The 22,423-nt window shown below is 44.6% G+C and overlaps 1 protein-coding gene and 1 long non-coding RNA gene across 4 annotated transcripts; both read left to right on the plus strand.

Annotated features, from left to right (window-relative positions):
- The first annotated feature begins 769 nt into the window (after positions 1-769).
- On the plus strand, positions 770-1,219 carry LOC119359467. The gene is made up of 3 exons (XR_005172549.1): positions 770-807; positions 883-993; positions 1,092-1,219. It is a non-coding gene; the product is annotated as an uncharacterized LOC119359467 (long non-coding RNA).
- A 4,449-nt stretch (positions 1,220-5,668) lies between these two features.
- Positions 5,669-9,552, plus strand: LOC119354915 (protein DETOXIFICATION 16-like). 3 transcript variants are annotated; one of them, XM_037621682.1, is made up of 9 exons: positions 5,669-5,819; positions 6,659-6,918; positions 7,029-7,573; positions 7,675-7,761; positions 7,839-7,895; positions 8,238-8,476; positions 8,655-8,773; positions 8,876-8,962; positions 9,084-9,552. In XM_037621682.1, exons 2-9 carry the CDS (start codon positions 6,682-6,684, stop codon positions 9,141-9,143), a joined length of 1,431 nt encoding a protein of 476 aa, XP_037477579.1. In that variant the 5' UTR covers positions 5,669-5,819; positions 6,659-6,681; the 3' UTR covers positions 9,144-9,552. The 3 variants fall into 3 exon arrangements, with proteins under 3 accessions (XP_037477579.1, XP_037477580.1, XP_037477581.1); XM_037621683.1 differs by having other exon boundaries at positions 5,675-5,819; positions 6,655-6,918; XM_037621684.1 differs by lacking the exon at positions 5,669-5,819 and having other exon boundaries at positions 6,715-6,850.
- The last annotated feature ends 12,871 nt before the right edge of the window (positions 9,553-22,423 follow it).

Here is a 22,423-nt window from a genome sequence, read left to right on the forward strand (position 1 = left end):
GGCATTAGATATAGCAGCCCGTCTTGGGATGGAAATGCCAGAATCACAACGTTCTGGTAACCCTCGGGGCATCCCACTCGTCTGGCTTCGTGATAACTTTTTTAATTTATCTAGCTTCGCCAATGAGGAGACTAGAAAAAGACATCTGTTTGCATATTTGTTGTGGCTCCTCGGGAATCTATTTCCAAATTCACATGGGGACGTTGTTGTCCCTGGTCTCATCTACATTGCAGAGAATATGGTAGATGAACCTTTACCCGAGCAGCCAAAATACAGCTTCGGTTCTGCCATGCTATCTCATACATACAGAGGCTTGTGTGATGCCACGCAAAAAACCTCTTTCGCACAAAAAGCTCCATTACTTTGTGTCGCCTATGAGTTTCTACAGTTGTGGTCCTGGGAATACCTCCCTGTAGGACGACCTCGTATAGTACAACCCATATACCCATATGACTTTGGCGAGGGTGCTAGCGCAACTATGGCCACCAGGTGGACAAAGGCACGGAAACGTTGGTCTCCAGATATTGCGAAAAATTGTTACCCTATGTACCACCAGCAGTTTGAGATACTTGATGAGGCAGAAGTCACATGGAACCCGTGGACCCAGGACCAGCTAAAAATGGTCTTTGATGCTCGACACTTCACACCAGGCATGTTGACCGATAGTGCATTCTGGCTGACTCGCTGCAACTTATTGTTCCTGTGGTGTGTTGAACCTTACAACCCAGAGCGTGTAATGAGACAGTTCGGTCTCTATCAAGAAATTCTACCACCTTTTCCCAGACGTATCGATGAGGAAACACATAAGTAAGATGTGACATCCCTAAATAGTTAGTGTCATTTTTAATTTACTAAACTCACACTTTGTTACATAATTTGCAGGCTAACCAATATGGGCAGGGGTTGGAGTTTATACGATTGGAGGGAAGAGAACAGTGAATGGGTACACAAGTGGACAAATGAAGCGCTAGCAGATATAGTGCGTCAACTTAGGTATATTTTATGTACATTATTTTTTTACGATGATCATACGATGCGTGAAGATGCTTTGCTTTCATCACAACGGTTTATGTAATTATTTAATTTTGCAGGCCGTACGATGGAAGTACAGATCAAGCGTACAAGCAGTGGTACTGCATGAACACACGTGCTAGCCTGGCCAGTCAGCCAGCTACTATACCAACACATCTCACACAAGAGGAGCAGGCGCGGAGACATGTTGAGCTACATGCAGCTTACTATCGTGACCACCTGGTAATCACTTGTAACTTTTTTAGGTCCATCATTTCATAATCATTGGAACTAAATAACATCCAAATATTGTTCAGCTTGAAAATGTCAATGAAGTAGGGCAGATGGCTACGGATAGCATGCCGGCCCAGGGCCCATATCGCAAGACATTCCAGAAACTTTTGCAACAATTCGTGGCAAAGAAGTTCAGATGCGGTAGAGGCGACGATGTTGCCACTGGAGCATACATGCCGGTAGCGAGGTCAGCCAGACCGAGTGCGGCACCGTCGTCCAGACCGAGCGAGGCGCCTACGAGCCATGAGCAATGGGGGGAGGGTCCGAGTACTAGAACGACATTGCCACGACATGACTCATCTCTGCCACTGCATCGCTCTTCTACGATGCAGCTTCGTCAGGGGCAAACATCTCAGGACCATGGCACGGGCTTGGATTCGATGCCCGAGCAGTTTCTTTCCCCTAACCCATATGCGTACACAGGATATGATGCATACACCCAAGGTGAGGGATCTCAGCCGTTTCTCTCCACGCGAGGGATCCCCATGCCCGAGGAGACTCATGTACCAGATTTAAACCAGCACCAAGTACAATGGCCAGACAGTATAGGAGAGGGATATGCTCAGGTAGTCATGTTTACATTTCAATGCATTTACAATGATATCATATATTATCCTCTAACAGTTTGTTTAAAATGTTTTTATGTGCAGGACACACCTGATGTTAATTGGGGCGATGAGAACACCCAACGCGGCGTCAAAACAGGCCTCCGAGGAGCATCACATGATCATGGCGTCAACACAGGCCTCCGGGGAGCATCACATGATCTTGGCGACACGGTTACATCATTAGTTACAGAGTTCTTCGGAGGGGATGTTATTGGCCCATCTTTTATCCCCCCGGAGTCACAACCATACGCCTACAATTACGCTTCAGGTTCGCAACAAGGATTCGCGACTCCACCACCTACGCAGGACTCGCAGACACATGAAGCCGAAGTGGAGTACGGCCGCGGTCTTCGTGTGACCCGGCCACCTAATCGCTTGTCGCCTTCCGGTCGTAAGGAAAGGCCAGGTGGTCGTCGTTAAGTAGGGTGATTCATCTATGCACGTGCGCGACCCATTGTATCTATATATGTGTGTATCAGACTTTTCGATTTGAACATCTATGTTTGCTGAAATAAAAATGCACCAGTCAACGCTTTCCCCTCAATATTTTCAGGCAACGCTTTCCCCTCAATATTTTCCCGCCAACGCTTTCCCTCCATATGTTCCGCCACCCGTTTCCCGCCAACCCCTTCCCGCCATATCTTCCCGCCACTCGTTTCCCGCCATATGTTCCCGCCAACCCTTTCCCGCCATACTGCACTCGTTCTTTCCCGCCATTTTCTCCTCTCTACCTATAAAACCCCCTTCAGACAGAGGTGGATAAGCATTCGAGTGTAGTGTAGTCGAGATGTCCCATTATCCTTTCGATCGTAGTTTTCACCCTGGGATGAGCAGGACTCTTCTGAGGCTAGCTACCGATTTCAGGATGGACAATAGGATAGTTCCATGGGACGAACTCACCGGTAGTGACACCATAATGAATGAGTTGGCTCACCAATTACGTAGGTCTGGGTGGCCTGAAAGGACCTATGAGGAGGTACGTAAAGAACTTCTTAGGTTGCATGCAAGGTGGAAGAATGTAGTGGAGCCGAAGAGTGAAACTTTCAGAAGGACTGCAGAAATGCATCCATTTTTATAGACTGAGGAGAGCGAGGATGAAGATGATATCTTCATGCCGCCGCTTCCGGGTGTTGCATCATCAAAGGGCAAGAGTTCTGCATCGTCTAAGGGCAAGAGTACTGCATCCTCGAAGAGCAAGAGTTCTGCATCGTCCAAGGGTAAGAGTTCTACATCCTCGAAGGGCAAGAGTTCTGCATCGATGGAGGATGACGATGATGCCTTCATGTAGTTTTATTCCAGTTCTACCGTTTAATTCGGATGTACTTGCATTATTAGTTTGTACTCTGTTATTGTAGGGCATTATGTTCTATCTTAATTTTATTTTGTAGTTGTTGCACGATGTTCGTTATTAGTGGAGGGAAAGAAAATGCCACTACTTTATTCTTTAACTATATTTTTTTTCCATTACGACACGGCACAACTGAAAATAAGATACATTGTAGGAATATACCTACATTTAACTCCTGAAATAAAGCTACATTAAAGTGCAGAAATAAAGATACAAATGATTGCGGAATTTTAAATACTACCACAGGAATCTACTGAGTCCAGCGTGGATATTTTCCTTTTCCATCGCCAGCTTCTTCTGCTGCCTTGGCCTGACGAGCCCTTTCTTTCTTTCTCTGCCTCTCTGCCTCACGAGCCTCCTTTCGCTGTCGTTCCTGCTCCTCCATGCGACGAGCCTCTTCCCTGTTTTTCTTTCCCATTTCCTCAAAAAAACGGTGTTGCTCCGCATAGTATTCTTTTAACTCTCTCTCTTGCTCTGCTTTCTCCTCAGCTTCCGCCTTCTCGCGTCGCTCTTCCGCAAATAAACTATTCCACGCACGGCGACTTCTTTCACGAATCTCAGTCACTGCCCAAGCCGGCTTCTCCGTGTCAATCCAATGATAGTACATGCACAGAGACGGAGGAGACTACAACAAGAAACAAGAATGTTACTAAAGAATCAATGAAAATACCAACAATATCTATTCGTGATGGTTAAGGCATACCGGAGGCTTGTCGTACTCTGAAATAGCTACGGCAGGATCTTCCTCATAATTGGCGCACATGAAAAACTTCATGCCCAACCAATCTGAAAAATCCGTCACCTCCTTCACCTTGCAAAGATCGCCACACCAACATCGCAGGACTGCCACCCAGGAGGCAAACTTGCGTTCTTCATTTTCCTCGGCCTAATGCTTTGATCCGAGCAAGGCAAACTCATACCGACTGAAAAAAATTGTGTTATACACTTTGCGCAGTGGCGATTTCAAGGATGGCTGGACGAGAGCCTCGGTGTTTCCTTTTATAAGCCCAGACGATAAATAATGGCGAGAAAATTAAGCAGTAAATTTTAGGATCCATGTAGTGTCGGCACAATAGCTTCCCGCAGTATTGGATTCCCGCAGCGAGTGACTGATGCCGTCGCATCCTCTCAAGCAATAGCCAGAGCGATTCTCACAGTGCGGTCCTATCCGCTGAGGCAAAAGAAGCTAAAGCAAGACTGATTCTTGGGCGAAAGAAGCATCAGCGTGCATTTTCCCGCTCGTGGGAATCACCGCCGTCAGGGTCGCTGTTGCACACGGGAATCAGCGCCATCTGCAATAGGAAAATGCGTCGGGCGTGAAGAAAGATGCCGCCTCCTCCGGTGGCGGCCTGGCCCACGCCTCGGCCCGCGCGCAGCTGAGGCTGTCGGACGGGAAGCGACAGCGGCAGAGCTCGCCGCCTCACCTAGTGGCGGCCGGGCCCACCGCTCCTGGCCCGTTCCGTCCCAGCTACTGCACTGTGCAAGAACCCGTTGTGCACCGCGCGGCCGCCTCCTGCGGTGGCGGCGGGGCCCGCCGCCTCCTGGCGTGGCGGCAGGTGCCACTTGTCGCCTGCCGCACCTGCCGCCACTAGTCAGGGGGTCCTTTTTGACGTTTTTATCTGCAGATAGTCCTTTTTGACAATAGCGTTCGGCAGGGGGTCCTTTTGGACAAAAAATCCATTCAGTCCAGGCGCGGAAACTTCATCAATCTTGAAACTCCACAACCGATATTTAGCGAGCATTTTGTGAGGTTATTCGTGACTCGGCCCCCTCCTCCTTTCACACACACACACACACACACACACACACACACAGAAGACAACGAAAACTACCCTGGAATGTATATGCGTCATACGGTTCAGGCCAAATTAAGGAGGTGTTTGTTTCCAGGGACTTATTGGTTTAGGGACTTAAAAAAGTTCCTATAAATCCCACCTAAACCAAACACAAGGGACTTATTGTAGTGATTTGGGACTTATTAAATAAGACTCTCAGGGAGGAGCTTATTGGGACTTATTCGCTCCAGGCTCGTTCCCCCGCACGCCCCGTCGCCCGCCCCGTCGCCGCCCCGCCTCGGTTCGTTCTGCCTCGGTTCATTGCAACGGAGCCTCCAATCGCCGGACAGGCCCTCTCCTGAGCCTCGTTGCAGCGGTGCAACATGGACTTATAAGTCCCTGTAAACAAACAGGTAGGGACTCGGGACTGATAAGTCCCTGTAAACAAACAGGTAGGGACTTATGACTTATAAGTTAGGACTTAAAAAAGTCCTAGGACTTATGAAACAAACAGGGCCTAATTTGTTTTCGCCTTGGAAAAACGATGGCTACAGTTTGTATTCATCTCTGTTGTATTTGAAACTCAGGCTGCGGACGGGCCCGAGGCGTACAAAAGTCTTGGAGTAGGGATGCGCCCCGCTCCGTAATGGGCCAATAGGACACCACTCCATCATCCCCGTAGCCGCCTCCGTCGTGCGCGGTGGCCGCCGCCTCGGCCGGGGACAACTTCTTCTTGGGGCCTTCGTCCCCGGGGCCGCCTGAGCCGCTGCCGCAGCGCCTGCGGTACGGTTCTTGTCCACACCCTTTCCTGATCTTTTTGCTCCATCGCAGAGGTTTGCCAGAATTTCTCTTGGATGTCTCATGAGTTGGCTCTTTGCGTGGATTTCCTTTCTCACAAACTCCAAATTCGCTGTTGCCCATGCCTGATTCAGGAGGTTATGAGAGCGAGAGAGGGGGGCGTCCCAAAACCTGCTCCGCTTAACTCGAATTCAGGAACCCATTCTGAATCTCGTATGAATAAACCACGGGGTGGGTGGTTAACCGATACTGATGACACTGCATGTCTGCATCTTAGGAAATTCCCTTTTATGTGTGCGTCTGCGTCGTGAAGCAGGCCGTAGCACGTCAGGGGTCGGATATGACACATGACCCTGACGACGAGAGCGGCTCCAGCTCCGGCCGTGATTGCTTTCTTTACCTATGGCTATGAGATCATCTACGCGTGTAGCTTTCCAACCTTTTGACTATAATAGTGCAGACGCGCCGATCAAGCATGTGCCGTTAACTGTTCCATTCGATTCAATCTTGCCTGTCAGATAGTTTATTGTGTCAGATGTCTTGAGCTTGGCTGCCAAGCTGCCTCCTTTCTCTCACAAAGATTCTTTACTCCACTTGACTCGAGCACGCTGAAATTGACTGGTTCAGGGGCACCTTCAGCTTGGCTGCCAAGCCAGTGCGTCTGTTTCCCCTTGGTTTCCTTCCTGAATTTGTCATCGACTGCAGGCCTATACAATACTGATAAGGTTGATTAGTACTACGTGCTATGTATAATATATTCTTCCCCAAACATGATAAATATACCCTCACTTCACTTGCTAAAACCTACCTTCTTCACAAGTCAGAACAAGAGCGTGAGATTTCAAGTATGTCGCCAACCATGGAGGAGCCCCTTGTTGACAAGACTGGAGGGCCAAAGGAGAGCTTGGTGGTGACTGAGGTCAAGAAGCAGCTGTACCTGGCCGGGCCTCTCATCGCCGGATGCCTGCTGCAGAACGTCGTGCAGATGATCTCGGTCATGTTCGTCGGCCATCTCGGTGAGCTCGCTCTCTCGAGTGCCTCCATCGCCACCTCCTTTGCCGGTGTCACCGGCTTCAGCTTGTTGGTATATATGTTATGTCCATTCATCTCCTGCATATTTTTGATCCTCCTGAATGGACAACTAACATCAACCTGAATATTCTTTCTCGTATCTGTTCATGATCATCTTATTAGGCTGGCATGGCGAGCAGCTTGGACACACTGTGCGGGCAAGCCTTCGGGGCAAAGCAGTACTACCTGCTCGGCATCTACAAGCAGAGGGCCATCCTTGTGCTCACTCTGGTGAGCGTTGTGGTTGCGGTGGTCTGGGCCTACACCGGGCAGATCCTCCTGCTCTTCGGCCAGGACCCGGAGATCGCCATGGGGGCGGGGAGCTACATCCGATGGATGATTCCGGCATTGTTCGTCTATGGGCCGCTGCAGTGCCACGTCCGGTTCCTCCAGACGCAGAACATCGTCCTCCCGGTGATGGCGAGCTCGGGCATCACGGCGCTCAGCCACGTGCTCGTGTGCTGGTTGCTGGTGTACAAGATTGGGCTGGGCAACAAGGGCGCTGCCCTGGCCAACGCCATCTCGTACCTGGCCAATGTGTCAATCCTGGCTCTCTACATCAGGCTCTCTCCATCCTGCAAGAGCACTTGGACAGGGGTCTCAAAGGAGGCGTTCCGCGGCATCGTTAGCTTCATGAAGCTCGCCGTGCCATCTGCGCTCATGGTTTGGTGAGTTTTAGCTTGTGCCCCTCCCCTCAGATTATTTGCATTGCAGGTAGATTTTTTTCATGGTCCATCTTCTGACTTAATCTGATCCTGCATGTACACAGCTTAGAGTGGTGGTCGTTTGAGCTGCTGGTGCTTCTCTCCGGACTTCTCCCAAATCCTAAGCTCGAGGCATCCGTGCTGTCCATCAGGTGAGTTGCAGCATTTTCATGGAGTGTTTCACATTCTGTGTGCCCTTTTCTGACAGGAAATGTCGAACCCCTTGCAGCTTAAACACAGGTTCGTTGGCATTCATGATCCCCTTCGGGCTTGGGGCAGCCATAAGGTACTACAACTGAACAACACAGACTCGTAACCATTTGCCAATTGCCATGCCTGTAGGGTGTGTTTGGATTGTGGCCAAAGGGCACCTTACCAAAATTTTGGTCATGACCCAAAGATTGGTTTTTGTTTGAATGGTTGCCAATTTTTTGGCATGCCAATGAACTCTAGCCAACTCTAGTTTATTTTTCTTACCAATGTTGGCCAAATCATGGGCAACCAAAACCTCAACCAAAATTTTGGCTAGCCAATGCTTTGGTGGGGCAACCTTGGCACAAACCAAACACACCCACAACTTTATCATATAGCAATTGTGGCAATGAAATCGTGTATCTTGTGATTGTAGCACCCGTGTCTCGAACGAGCTTGGTGCTCGGCGGCCTGAAGCCGCACGTCTGGCTACTCGCGTGATCATGGTTCTGGGTCTCGCGACGGGTGTGTCGCTAGGACTTATTATGATTTCGGTGCGCAATCTATGGGGATATGCATACAGCAACGAGAAGGAAGTGGTGGAGTACATTGCGAGGATGATGCCTATTCTCTCCGTGTCCATCATTTTCGACGATCTGCAATGTGTTCTTTCAGGTAACTAATATAGACCACGCAAATTCCAAGTAGTTGCAGACAGTTCCTGAATTTCATTCTACTTTAGTCCATCTTCTTGTGTGGTATCATTTCGATGAACATCAATATGCAGTGTCTCGGTGAATGTTACACTCAAGATGTACTGATTGCAACGTGGGGTACTTGATATACATTCCAGGTGTTGTTAGGGGCTGTGGCTTGCAGAAGATCGGTGCTTGTGTCAACCTCAGTGCATACTACCTTGTCGGTATCCCGGCGGCGCTATGCTTTGCCTTTGTCTACCATCTTGGCGGAATGGTACTGATTTTACCACCCATGCCTTACAGAAAGTTCCAGCTTCACTGGTAGTATTTCTCATTTAAAGAAACCTCTCAAAACCTATGTGTGCCTGAAATTCAGGGGCTGTGGTTCGGAATAATCTGCGGACTAGTCGTGCAGATGCTGCTGCTGCTTGCCATTACCATGTGCACCAACTGGGATAAAGAGGTGGGCAAATTTCAAACCAAAACTTCTACCACGCACACGCATTGTTTCGTCGGCTTCTCGGCGTCTCAACTCTCGAGTTCTTATAATGTGTGGCTCATCATCTTGCATTTCTCTTGTGTAGGCTCTCAAGGCAAAGGACAGAGTCTTCAGTTCGTCCCTACCTCTAGACATGACGACATGAGCATGGAACAAAGATGCAGAATTGCTCTTGGCCAGGACCAGGACGCTAGTTGGGCAAATGAGATAAGAAACTCGTCAGGAATTTGGTTACCGCTTTGTCTCCATGTCACCAGCATGGCCGTGCGGCTTCCTCGAAGGAAACGTCACCCAACGAGTGATCTGTATTGGTGATTTTTGTAGAAGACGTGAGACGATCGAGATGTTTTCACAGGCAAAGGCTGATACGATGATAAGGGAATAAAGTAAAATGTGGTGTGTACTAGAAAATTCGCAGTATGGATGCAACATTTTCTTTTTGAGAATTTAGTAGATTATTAATTTCTTGGTTACAAATACTATTAGATAGTTTTGTCTGGGTTGCTGATGTGGAAAAACTGAAATACAAGGATGCAGTCACTTTTTGTCATTTACAGTGATTACGTGTGTACTTCGGTGTGTGTACCAAGGTAAAATTGTTTTCTTTTTGTCTAGAATAGGTAAAATCGGTTGCTGACGGCAAAACATTGTAGAACGGACAACTAACCAATGTACGCCTTGCTCTAGCAGTCGGCTGACCATCCCTTGAACCCCGGACCTTCTCCGGCGAGTCTCCGCATCCTGCACCCTAAGGCCAACTCCATCTTACGACCCTAAACCAACGTCCGTTTTATCCGGATTCTATCCGTTTGGATAGGGATTTGGGGTCGTGTCCGAGCGTGTCCTGGGATGCGGTGGCCGTGCGCCCAGCCGCGGACGCATCCTGGCCGCATCCTGTCCGCGTGCATTTTTTCTTTGCAAGTTCTTAACTTTTTTTTTTCATTCATTTTTGGTACATGACAATACATCATCACATTTTGACTAATAAAGTAAGGCCAAAGAAAATAAGAACAACAAGAATACATTTTAGAAGATAGCCAACTTCCATAACTGCCCCCTTGAGTTGGGTTAGGGCCTTCTCGATGCACTCATTGTTGATCTGTGGAGGAGTCTCGATCTGGCATCCTCCTTTCTTCTTCAAGCCAGAAGTAGATGTTGCTTCCTCAGACCTAGTCTCGTGTCTAGCCTCTAATCTAGCAACAAGTGCACTTGTCTCATTTACAACCTCTATGCTAGCTAAAAGTGCACGAACATGTAGTAAATTTCGCTCTATCAATATATCGATGTACTCTTCTTCCCAATACCAAAACTTGCATCCATTCTACACAACAAAATTTGAAGTTAGCACAACTAGTCAAATCTAGAGTACAAACCGAAGCTAAGAAAAGCGCATACCCCATCGTTTAAGCACTTGATGAACACCCATCCGGGATGTTCCGGCGTTGTAGACGCGCGGCGCACGACCATCCTTGGGCAGTGGTCGCACTTAATGAGTGGCAACAGTGCGTTGACGAGCTTTTGGGCAAGCACCGAGCCCGGCCGACCACCATTCGTGTATCTGCCGACGGACCATCGACGATGCAGATCCGAGCGGCTAGTGGCCTTGCGGCCCTGCCAGGGCCTTCCGGCGAGGTGCCCGGCCAGTCCATGGCGCGGCCCGGCCTCCCACAGCCGGCCGAGCTCAAGACTGACCGGATCCACCCCAAAACCGGCCGGCGGGTGCGCAAACCAGGTGGCCGTGGTTGGGTAGCTCGACGGCGCCGAGGGGAAGGGGTTGGGCGAGCTCGCGTCGGCGGCGGCAGAGTGGAGGGGGTGCGGCAGCGGCGGCGGCAGCGAGGGGAAGAGTGGGGAAGAGTGGAGGGGGTGCGGCCGAAGGGAGGGAGGGGGCGGATAGAAAAAGGCCCGCCTTGTGCCACCGACGGGCGGGCCAGGGGAGGACACGCGCAGACGACCGGCGCGTCCGCGTGGTGTCCGTTTCACCCCAAAAGCGGCGCAAACTTGAGCCGCGGATGGGTCGAAAGCGGACACAAAACGGACAAAAGTCCGTTTGCTCCCGCGCGCTGGGCTGCCTCTTTTGTCCCTTTTACCCCAAACGGACGGGGCCGGACAGGATAGGGTCGCGCGGTGGAGTTGGCCTAACATACTCAGGACTCGGGGTTCCTATATAGCGCGTACTGCGCCGTCGCTCGCTGCTGTTTCTATGGGCCGGCCCATTTCGGGGGTTTCACGCCCAACCGGTTTTGGGAAGGTTCTAGAACCTTCCCTGAACCGGTTTTTTCTATTTTCTTTTGTTTTTCTTTTCCTTTCTTTGTTTTTATTTTTCGTTTTCTATTTTCTTTACTTTTATGTTTTCATTTATATTCTTGTTTTTCAATTTCTGAAAATCTATTAATTCACGATTTGTTTTCCGGAATGATGAACATTTTTTTCAAAATCATGGTTTAATTTTTACTAATTCGTTACTCTTAAATCATGAAAAAAAATTGAAACTGCGAACATTTTTAAAACTCACGGATATTTTTTCAAAATCGTGAACATTTTTTACTAAATTTCTGAACAATTTTTTAGAAATTTTTGAATATTCTCGTAAGTCATGAACATCTTTTTCAAATTCTTGAACATTTTAATAAATATTTTAAATATTTTCGATATCATGAATTTTTTTCAAATTCGTGAACATTTTTAGAATTAGTGAACATTTTTTTGAATCGTGAACATTTTTTTCCAAATTCGTGAACAATTTTCTAATTAGTGAACACTTTTTTGGATCGTGAACATTTTTTCTAAATCCGTGAACATTTTTCGAATTAGCAAACTTTTTTTTGAACCATGATTTTTTAAAACAAATTGAACATTTTTTAAGTTTCTGAACATTTTTTACAAATTGGTGAACAGCTTTTGAACTCCAGAGCATTTTCTGTAATCATGAATATTGTTTTTTAAAATCATGATAGTTTGATAAAATTAGCAACTTTTTTGATATCCCAAATTATTGAAAAAAGAAAAAAAGAGAAACAAGTAGCGTCCCGGCCGGGCTGCCTCTTGATCTTTTTCCTTTTTGAGGGGCCAAAAGCCTCTTGATCTGGCTCGTTGCTGCCGCAGAAGCTATGGGCCGGGACAGTTGTCGCGACAAGCAAGGTGCGTGAGTAGGTTCATTGTGGCTAGTTCACGTGTTAAATCTGAAACTACAACATCACTAGTTGAGGAGTATTCGTTGTAAAGATCATTCCAAGTTTTCAGGTTGTGATAAGCGCGCCACTTATCGTAATCTTGGAGTTTTTTCTTTTTTCGTAGATTCGTTTATTCAAAGTGTTTTATCTCTCAAACCGTGCGTTCAAATCTCAAACCGCTTTCACCGTTGGATTCCTCGTGTTGAGATTTTCAAAATTAGATCTCATGTTGATAGATTTTGATGAACTTTTTTTAACAAAAAAACCGACCAAAAAAATCAGACAAAAAAACCAAACCGGAAGCACGCGTTTTTCCTTTTCCGAAAGAGGCACACACGTGCCTCTCACGAAATCACAACCATGCCTCTCGCGGAAGCAAAACCGTGACTCTCGCGGAAGGAAAAAAAAGAAGAGAAAACGCGTTTTTTTCGTTTCCGAGGAGGCACGGCCGTGACTGCCGTGAAAGCACACACGTGCCTCTTGCGGAAACAAAACCGTGACTCTCGCGAAAGGAAAAAAACAGAAAACGTGTTTTTTTCGTTTTCGAGAGGCTCGGCCGTGACTCTCGCGAAAGCACAACTGTGTCTCTCGCGGAAGCAAAACCATGACTCTCGCGAAAGAAAAAAAATAGAAAACGTGTTTTTTTTCGTTTCTGAGAGGCACGACCGTGACTCCCGAAAGTACAACCATGCCTCTTGCAGAAGCAAAACCGTGACTCTTACGAAAGGAAAAAAACAAAAAATGCATTTTTTTTCATTTCTGAGACGCACGGTTGTGACTCTCGCGAAAGAAAAACCGTGCCTCTCGCGAAAGGAAACCCGTGACTCTCACGAAAGGGGAAAAAAGAAAACGCGTTTTTGCATGCAAAAAAATGTTTTTTCGAAAAAAAATTGGTCGAAAAATTAAGGAAGACAGGCGGAAAACCAAAACATCGAAAAACCCCCGGAAAAAACCGTTTAAATAGCCAAAAATGCGTGCGAAAAAAAACAAAATCTGGAGGCAGCGCCGAGAGCGTGACACATGACGAATGGCTGAGAGCGCGCCAAGTGGCGCTGATCATTGCGAGGCTCCCAAAGAAGCGCTCGTTAACTAGTGGCTCCCCTAAAACTATCCCCTGATGATCCCAAAAGTCAACATCCCTAAATTTAGTTGAATAGAAATAATGAGTATCATCAAGCAGACGAATGCAGGACCATCACATGTAGCAGCAAAGGCACCCAAACACATATATGCTTGTTTGGTTGCCTACATAGCTCCAGCTCCACCTTGCATCATATCGAGGATCTTGAGTGAGGTTGGCCTAGTTGAACAGATGTAAAGATTTCTAGATGAAAGGCACATACCGAGCTCGATAAAAGGCTTGAACCTCGCCCGACTTTGAATTATCAAAGCCAGCAACCGGCCATGATTACATCAAAGTACAACAAACAACAACAAAATGAAAAGGAAACAAGGATGCAACCCATATCAGCAGATGCATGGTGCTGAAGGAGGCTAAAAAGCTACGGCTAAAGAAAAAAGGCTACAACTTGGGACCTAAGAGGGGGCTTGATGGGGTCACTGAGGGAGTCCTGGACTAAGGGGTCCTCGGGCATCCGACCAATTGAATATGAGCCGGACTGATGGGCCGTGAAGATACGAAGACCGAAGACTCTGCTCGTGTCCGGATAGGACTCTCCTTAGCGTGGAAGGCAAGCTTGGCGTCGACTATGAAGATTCCTTTCTCTCTAACCGACCTCGTGTAACCCTAGATCCCTCATGTGTCTATATAAACCGGGCTAGGTCCGTAGATACTTTCGAATAATCATAGCCATGCTAGACTTTTAGGGTTTAGCCATTACGATCTTGTGGTAGATCAACTCTTGTAATACTCGTATTCATCAAGATCAATCAAGCAGGAAGTAGGGTATTACCTGTCCCCCGTCTCCTGTTACCATCGATCCTAGATGCATAGTTCGGGACCCCCTACCTGAGATCCGTCGCTTTTGACACCGATATTGGTGCTTTCATTGAGAGTTCCACTGTGCCGTCGAAAGATAGGATCGATGGCTCGCCTTGTTCTCAAGGATAACGTCACCTCCGGAGGAACACTGGCCCCACGCCAAACCCTCCGGCTGGGCGGCTTCATTATGACCGCCCGTTCGGCCACTAAGTCGACGATGGCTTCTCGGGTCATCGAAAGTCCCCTTCATGTTGACTCTAAGTACTCCAAGCAGATGGATCCGGCGGAGCTGTCGTCTTTAAATGAGCTCCTAGATCACATCGCCGCCTTGAGGGTTGCTACCTCTTGAGCACTGCGTTGGATTTCCCCGAAGAGGAGAGGATGATGCAGCAAAGTAGCGTAAGTATTTCCCTTAGTTTTTGAGAACCAAGGTATCAATCCAGTAGGAGGCTACGCACGAGTCCCTCGTACCTACACAAAAACAATAGTTCAACGCAACCAACGCGCTTAGGGGTTGTCAATCCCTTCACGATCACTTACAAAGTGAGATCTGATAGAGATGATAAATAATATTTTTGGTATTTTTGGTATAGAGATGCAAAGTGAAATGTAAAAGGCAAAGTAAAAAAGCAAATCAATAATAAAGTGATGGAGGTTGATATGATGAGAAAGAGACCCGGGGGCCATAGGTTTCACTAGTGGCTTCTCTCAAGAGCATAAGTATTCTACGGTGGGTGAACAAATTACTGTTGAGCAATTGACAGAATTGAGCATAGTTATGAGAATATCTAGGTATGATCATGTATATAGGCATCACGTCCGAGACAAGTAGACCGACACCTGCCTGCATCTACTACTATTACTCCACTCATCGACCGCTATCCAGCATGCATCTAGAGTATTAAGTTAAAAATAGAGTAACGCCTTAAGCAAGATGACATGATGTAGAGGGATAGTTTCATGCAATATGATAAAAACCCCATCTTGTTATCCTCGATGGCAACAATACAACATGTGCCTTGTTGCCCCTTCTGTCACTGGGAAAGTACACCGCGAGATCGAACCCAAAGCTAAGCACTTCTCCCATGGCAAGAACAACCAATCTAGTAGGCCAAACCAAACTGATATTCGAAGAGACTTGCAAAGATAACCAATCATACATAAAAGAATTCAGAGAAGATTCAAATATTATTCATAGATAGACTTGATCATAAACCCACAATTCATCGGTCTCAACAAACACACCGCAAAAATAAGATTACATCGAATAGATCTCCACAAGAGAGGGGGAGAACATTGTATTGAGATCCAAAAAGAGAGAAGAAGCCATCTAGCTACTAACTATGGTCCCGTAGGTCTGAAGTAAACTACTCACACTTCATCGAAGGGGCTTGGATGATGATGTAGAAGCCCTCCGTGATCGATGCCCCTTCCGGCGGAGCTCCGGAACAGGCCCCAAGATGGGATCTCTTGGATACACAAAGTTGCGGTGGTGGAATTAGGTTTTTGGCTCTATCCCCGATCGTTTGGGGTACGTAGGTATATATAGGAGGAAGGAGTACGTCGGTGGAGCTTCGAGGGGCCCACGAGGCAGGGGGCACGCCCTCCACCCTCGTGACCGCCTCGTGGCTTTCTTGATGGAGGGTCCAAGTCTCCTGGATCTTATCTGATGAGAAAATCACGTTTCCGAATGTTTCATTCCGTTTGGACTCCGTTTGATATTCTGTTTCTCCGAAACACTGAAATAGGCAAAAAACATCAATTCTGGGTTGGGCCTCCGGTTAATAGGTTAGTCCCAAAAATAATATAAAAGTGGAAAATAAAGCCCGATATAGTCCAAAACAGTAGATAATATAGCATGGAGCAATCAAAAATTATAGATACGTTGGAGACGTATCAAGCATCCCCAAGCTTAATTCCTGCTCGTCCTCGAGTAGGTAAATTATAACAACATAATTTTTGATGCGGAGTGCTACTTGGCATAATTTTAATGTAATTCTTCTTAATTGTGGTATAAATATTCAGACCCGGAAGAGTCAAGGCAAAAGTTCATATTGACATAAAAATGATAATACTTCAAGCATACTAACTAAGCAATTATGTCTTCTCAAAATAACATGGCCAAAGAAAGTTCATCCCTACAAAATCATATAGTTTAGTCATGTTTCATTTTCGTTACACAAGAATGCTCTCATCATGCACAACCCCGATGACAAGCTAAGCAATTATTTCATACTTTAGTAATCTCAAACCTATAAACTTTCACGCAATATATGAGCGCGAGCCATGGACATAGCACTATGGGTGGAATAGAATATAATGAGGGGGGTTATGTGGAGAAGACAAAAAAGAAGAAAGTCTCACATCAACGAGGCTAATAAATGGGCTATGGAGATGCCCACCGATTGATGTTAATGCAAGGAGTAGGGATTGCCATGCAACAGATGCACTAGAGCTATAAATGTATGAAAGCTCAACAAAAGAAACTAGTGGTTGTGCAGCCAACTTGCTTGCTCACGAAGACCTGGGGCACTTGAGGAGGCCCATTGTTGGAATGACAAGCCAAGTTCTATAATGAAAAATTCCCACTAGTATATGAAAGTGATAACATGAGAGACTCTCTACTATGAAGATCATGGTGCTACTTTGAAGCACAAGTGTGGTAAAAGGATAGTAACATTGTCCCTTCTCTCTTTTTCTCTCATTTTTGGGCCTTTTCTTTTTTTATGACATTTCTCCCTTTTTTGGGCCTTCTCTTTTTTTTGGCCTTTCTTTTTTTATTCCTCACTTGGGACAATGCTCTAATAATGATGATCATCACACTTCTATTTATTTACAACTCAATGATTACAACTCGATACTAGAACAAAGACGACTCTATATAAATGCCTCCGGCGGTGTACCGGGATATGCAATGAACCAAGAGTGACATGTATGAAAGAATTATGAACGGTGGCTTTGCCACAAATACTATGTCAACTACATGATCATGCTAAGCAATATGACAATGATGAATGTGTCATGATGAACGGAATGATGGAAAGTTGCATGGCAATATATCTCAGAATGGCTATGGAAATGCCATAATAGGTAGGTATGATGGCTGTTTTGAGGAAGATATAAGGAGGTTTATGTGTGAAAGAGCGTATCATATCACGGCGTTTGGATGCACTGGCGAAGTTTGCGCCAACTCTCAATGTGAGAAAGGGCAATGCACGGTACCGAAGAGGCTAGCAAGGATGGAAGGGTGAGAGTGCGTATAATCCATGGACTCAACATTAGTCATAAAGAACTCACATACTTATTGCAAAAATCTACAAGTCATCAAAAACCTCGGTACTACGCGCATCCTCCTAGGGGGATAGATTGGTAGGAAAAGACCATCGCTCGTCCCCGACCGCCACTCATAAGGAGGACAATCAAATAACACCTCATGTTTCAAATTTGTTGCATAACGTTTACCATACGTGCATGCTACGGGACTTGCAAAATTCAACACAAGTATTTCTCAATTTCACAACTACTCAAGTAGCATGACTTTGATATTATTACCTCCATATCTCAAAACAATCATCAAGCATCAAACTTTTCTTAGTATTCAACACACTCATAAGAAAGTTTTATTATTAATCTTGCATACCAAGCATATTAGGATTTTAAGAAAATTACCATGCTATTAAGACTCTTAAAATAATCCAAGTGAAGCATGAGAGATCAATAGTTTCTATAAAACAAATCCGCCACCGTGCTCTAAAGATATAAGTGAAGCACTAGAGCAAAACTATAAAGCTCAAAAGATATAAGTGAAGCACATAGAGTATTCTATCAAATTCCAAATCATGTATGGCTCTCTCAAAAGGTGTGTACAGGAAGGATGATTGTGGTAGACTAACAAGCAAAGACTCAAATCATAAAAGACGCTCCAAGCAAAACACATATCATGTGGTGAATAAAAATATAGCTCCAAGTAAAGTTACCGATAGAAGTAGACGAAAGCGGGGATGCCTTCCGGGGCATCCCCAAGCTTTGGCTTTTAGGTGTCCTTAGATTATCTTGGGGGTGCCATGGGCATCCCCAAGCTTAGGCTCTTGCCACTCCTTATTTCATAATCCATCAAATCTTTACCCAAAACTTGAAAACTTCACAACACAAAACTTAAAGTAGAAAATCTCGTGAGCTCCGTTAGCGAAAAAAACAAAAGACCACTTCAAGGTACTGTAATGAACTCATTCTTTATTTATATTGGTGTTAAACCTACTATATTCCAACTTCTCTATGGATTATAAACTATTTTACTAGCCATAGATTCATCAAAATAAGCAAACAACACACCAAAAACAGAATCTATCAAAAACAGAACAGTCTGTAGTAATCTGTAGCTAGCGCAAGATCTGGAACCCCAAAAATTCTAAAATAAATTTCTGGACGTGAGGAATTTACCTATTAATCATATGCAAAAAGAATTAACTAAATAGCACTTTCCAAATAAAAATTGCAGCAGTTCTCCTGAGCTCTAAAGTTTCTGTTTTTTACAGCAAGTTCAACAAGACTTTCCCCCAAGTCTTCCCAACGGTTCTACTTGGCATAAACACTAATTAAACACAAAAAACACAACAAAAACAGAGGCTAGATAAATTATTTATTACTAAACAGGAGCAAAGAGCAAGGAATAAAAATAAAATTGGGTTGCCTCCCAACAAGCGCTATCGTTTAACGCCCCTAGCTAGGCATAACAAGCAAGAATAGATCTAGGTATTGCCATCTTTGGTAGGCAATCCATAAGTGGCTCTCATGATAGATTCATATGGTAATTTTATTTTCTTTCTAGGCAAGTGTTCCATGCCCTTTTTTAATGTATATTGAAATCTAATATTCCCTTCCTTCATATCAATAATTGCACCAACCGTTCCAAGGAAAGGTCTACCGAGAATAATAGGGCAAGAAGGATTGCAATCTATATCAAGAACGATAAACTCTACGGGCACATAATTCCTATTTGCAACAATAAGAACATCATTAATTCTTCCCATAGGTTTCTTAATAGTGGAATTCGCAAGATGCAAGTTTAGAGAGCAATCATCAAAATCACGGAAATCTAGCAAATCACACAAAGTTTTGGGAATAGTAGAGACACTAGCACCCAAATCACACAAAGCATAAAACTCATAATCTTTAATTTTAATTTTAATAGTAGGTTCCCACTCATCATAAAGTTTTCTAGGGATAGAAACTTTCAACTCAAGTTTTTCTTCATAAGATTGCATCAAGGCATCAACGATATGTTCGGTAAAGGCTTTATTTTGGCTATAAGCATGAGGAGATTTTAGCATGGATTGCAACAAGGAAATACAATCAATTAAAGAGCAATTTTCATAATTAAATTCCTTGAAATCCAATATAGTGGGTTTAGCATCATCTAGGGTTTTATTTCTTTTAATCCCACTTTTATTAATTTCATCATCAAGATCTAAATACTCCGAATTTTTATAACACCTTCTAGGTAAAGGTGGATCATATTCAGTCCCATCATTATCAAGATTAATATTGCAAAACAAAGATTTAATAGGGGACACATCAATAACTTTTAGATCTTCATCATTATTTTCATAGGAACTAGTAGAACACGCTTTAATAAAGGCATCTTTCATAGCACGCGTCCTAGCGGTTCTTTCCTTGCACTCATCAATGGAAATTCTCATGGATTTAAGAGACTCATTGATATCATGCTTAGGAGGAATAGATCTAAGCTTTGGAGAATCAACATCAAGAGAAATTCTATCAACGTTCCTAGCCAAATCATCAATCTTAAGCAATTTTCTTCAATCATAGCATTAAAATTCTTGTGCAAAGAAATAAATTCTTTAATATTAGATTCAAAATCAGAGGGCATCTTATTATAATTTCCATAAGAATTGTTGTAGGAATTACCATAATTATTAGAGGGATTACTAGGATAAGGCCTAGGATTGAAATTTCCTCTATACGCGTTGTTACCAAAATTATTCCTACCAACAAAATTCTCATCCATAGATTCATTATTATTCTCAATCAAAGTATACAAGGGCATATCATTAGGATCAGAAGAAACACTCTTATTAGCAAATAATTTCATAAGTTCATCCATCTTTCCACTCAAAATATTAATTTCTTCTATCGCATGCACCTTTTTATTAGTAGATCTTTCAGTATGCCATTGAGAATAATTAACCATAATATTATCTAGGAGTTTAGTAGCATCTCCTAAAGTGATTTTCACAAAAGTGCCTCCCGCGGCCGAATCTAAAAGATTTCTAGAAGCAAAATTCCATCTGGCATAAAAATTTGTATAATCATCCAAAAATTCAAACCATGAGTAGGGAAATTATGTATCATTAATTTCATTCTCTCCCAAGCTTGTGCAACATGTTCATGATCAAGTTGCTTAAAATTCATAATATCGTTTCTAAGAGAGATGATCTTAGCGGGAGGAAAATACTTAGAGATAAAAGCATCTTTGCACTTGTTCCATGAATCAATACTATTTTTAGGCAAAGATGAAAACCAAGCTTTAGCACGATCTCTAAGAGAAAAAGGAAATAGCTTCAATTTAACAATATCATTATCGACATCTTTCTTATTTTGCATGTCACACAAATCAACGAAGCTATTAAGATGGGTAGCGGCATCTTCAATAGGAAGGCCGGAAAACGGATCTTTCATGACAAGATTCAGCACCGGTAAGAGGAGCAATCGGAGTGCTAAGGAAATCATTATTGTTGGTATTGGTGAAGTCACACAATTTATTATTATCTTGAGCCATCGCGACAAACAAGCAATCCAACACACGAGCAAACAAAAAGCAAACGGGCAAAAAGATGCAAATAGAGAGGGAGGAAGGAGAGAGAGAGAGGCGAATAAAACGGCCAGGGTGAAGTGGGGGAGAGGAAAACGAGAGGCAAATGGCAAATAATGTAACGCGAGAGATAGGGATTGTGATGGATACTTGGTATGTTGATTTTTGCGTAGACTCCCGGGCAACGGCGCCAGAAATTCTTCTTGCTACCTCTTGAGCACTGCGTTGGATTTCCCCGAAGAGGAGAGGATGATGCAACAAAGTAGCGTAACTATTTCCCTCAGTTTTTGAGAACCAAGGTATCAATCCAGAAGGAGGCTACACGCGAGTCCCTCGTACCTACACAAAAACAATAGCTCAACGCAACCAACGCGCCTAGGGGTTGTTAATCCCTTCACGGTCACTTATGAAAGTGAGATCTGATAGAGATGATAAATAATATTTTTGGTATTTTTGGTATAGAGATGCAAAGTGAAAAGTAAAAGGCAAAGTAAAAAAGCAAAGCAATAATAAAGTGATGGAGATTGATATGATGAGAAAGAGACCCGGGGGCCATAGGTTTCACTAGTGGCTTCTCTCAAGAGCATAAGTATTCTACGGTGGGTGAACAAATTACTGTTGAGCAATTGACAGAATTGAGCATAGTTATGAGAATATCTAGGTATGATCATGTATATAGGCATCACGTCCGAGACAAGTAGACTGACTCCTTCCTGCATCTACTACTATTACTCCACTCATCGACCGCTATCCAGCATGCATCTAGAGTATTAAGTTAAAAACAGAGTAACGCCTTAAACAAGATGACATGATGTAGAGGGGTAGTTTCATGCAATATGATAAAAACCCCATCTTGTTATCCTCGATGGCAACAATACAATACGTGCCTTGCTGCCCCTTCTGTCACTGGGAAGGGACACCGCAAGATCGAACCCAAAGCTAAGCACTTCTCCCATGGCAAGAACAACCAATCTAGTAGGCCAAACCAAACTGATAATTCAAAGAGACTTGCAAAGATAACCAATCATACATAAAAGAATTCAGAGAAGATTCAAATAATATTCATAGATAGACTTGATCATAAACCCACAATTCAACGTCTCAACAAACACACCTCAAAAAGAAGATTACATCAAATAGATCTCCACAAGAGAGGGGGAGAATGTTGCATTGAGAACCAAAAAGAGAGAAGAAGCCATCTAGCTACTAACTATGGACCCGTAGGTCTGGAGTAAACTACTCACACTTCATCGGAGGGGATTGGATGATGATGTAGAAGCTCTCGTGATCGATGCCCCTTCCGGCGGAGCTCCGGAACAGGCCCCAAGATCGGATCTCGTAGATACAGAAAGTTGCGGCGGTGGAATTAGGTTTTTGGCTCTGTCCCCGATCGTTTAGGGGTACGTAGGTATATATAGGAGGAACGAGTACATCGGTTATAACGCCCTCGATGCGGCTATATCTCCCACGTGTCGAAGCAC

This window comes from Triticum dicoccoides, chromosome 2A (genome assembly GCF_002162155.2).
Source record: "Triticum dicoccoides isolate Atlit2015 ecotype Zavitan chromosome 2A, WEW_v2.0, whole genome shotgun sequence".
Taxonomy (NCBI): Eukaryota; Viridiplantae; Streptophyta; class Magnoliopsida; order Poales; family Poaceae; genus Triticum; species Triticum dicoccoides.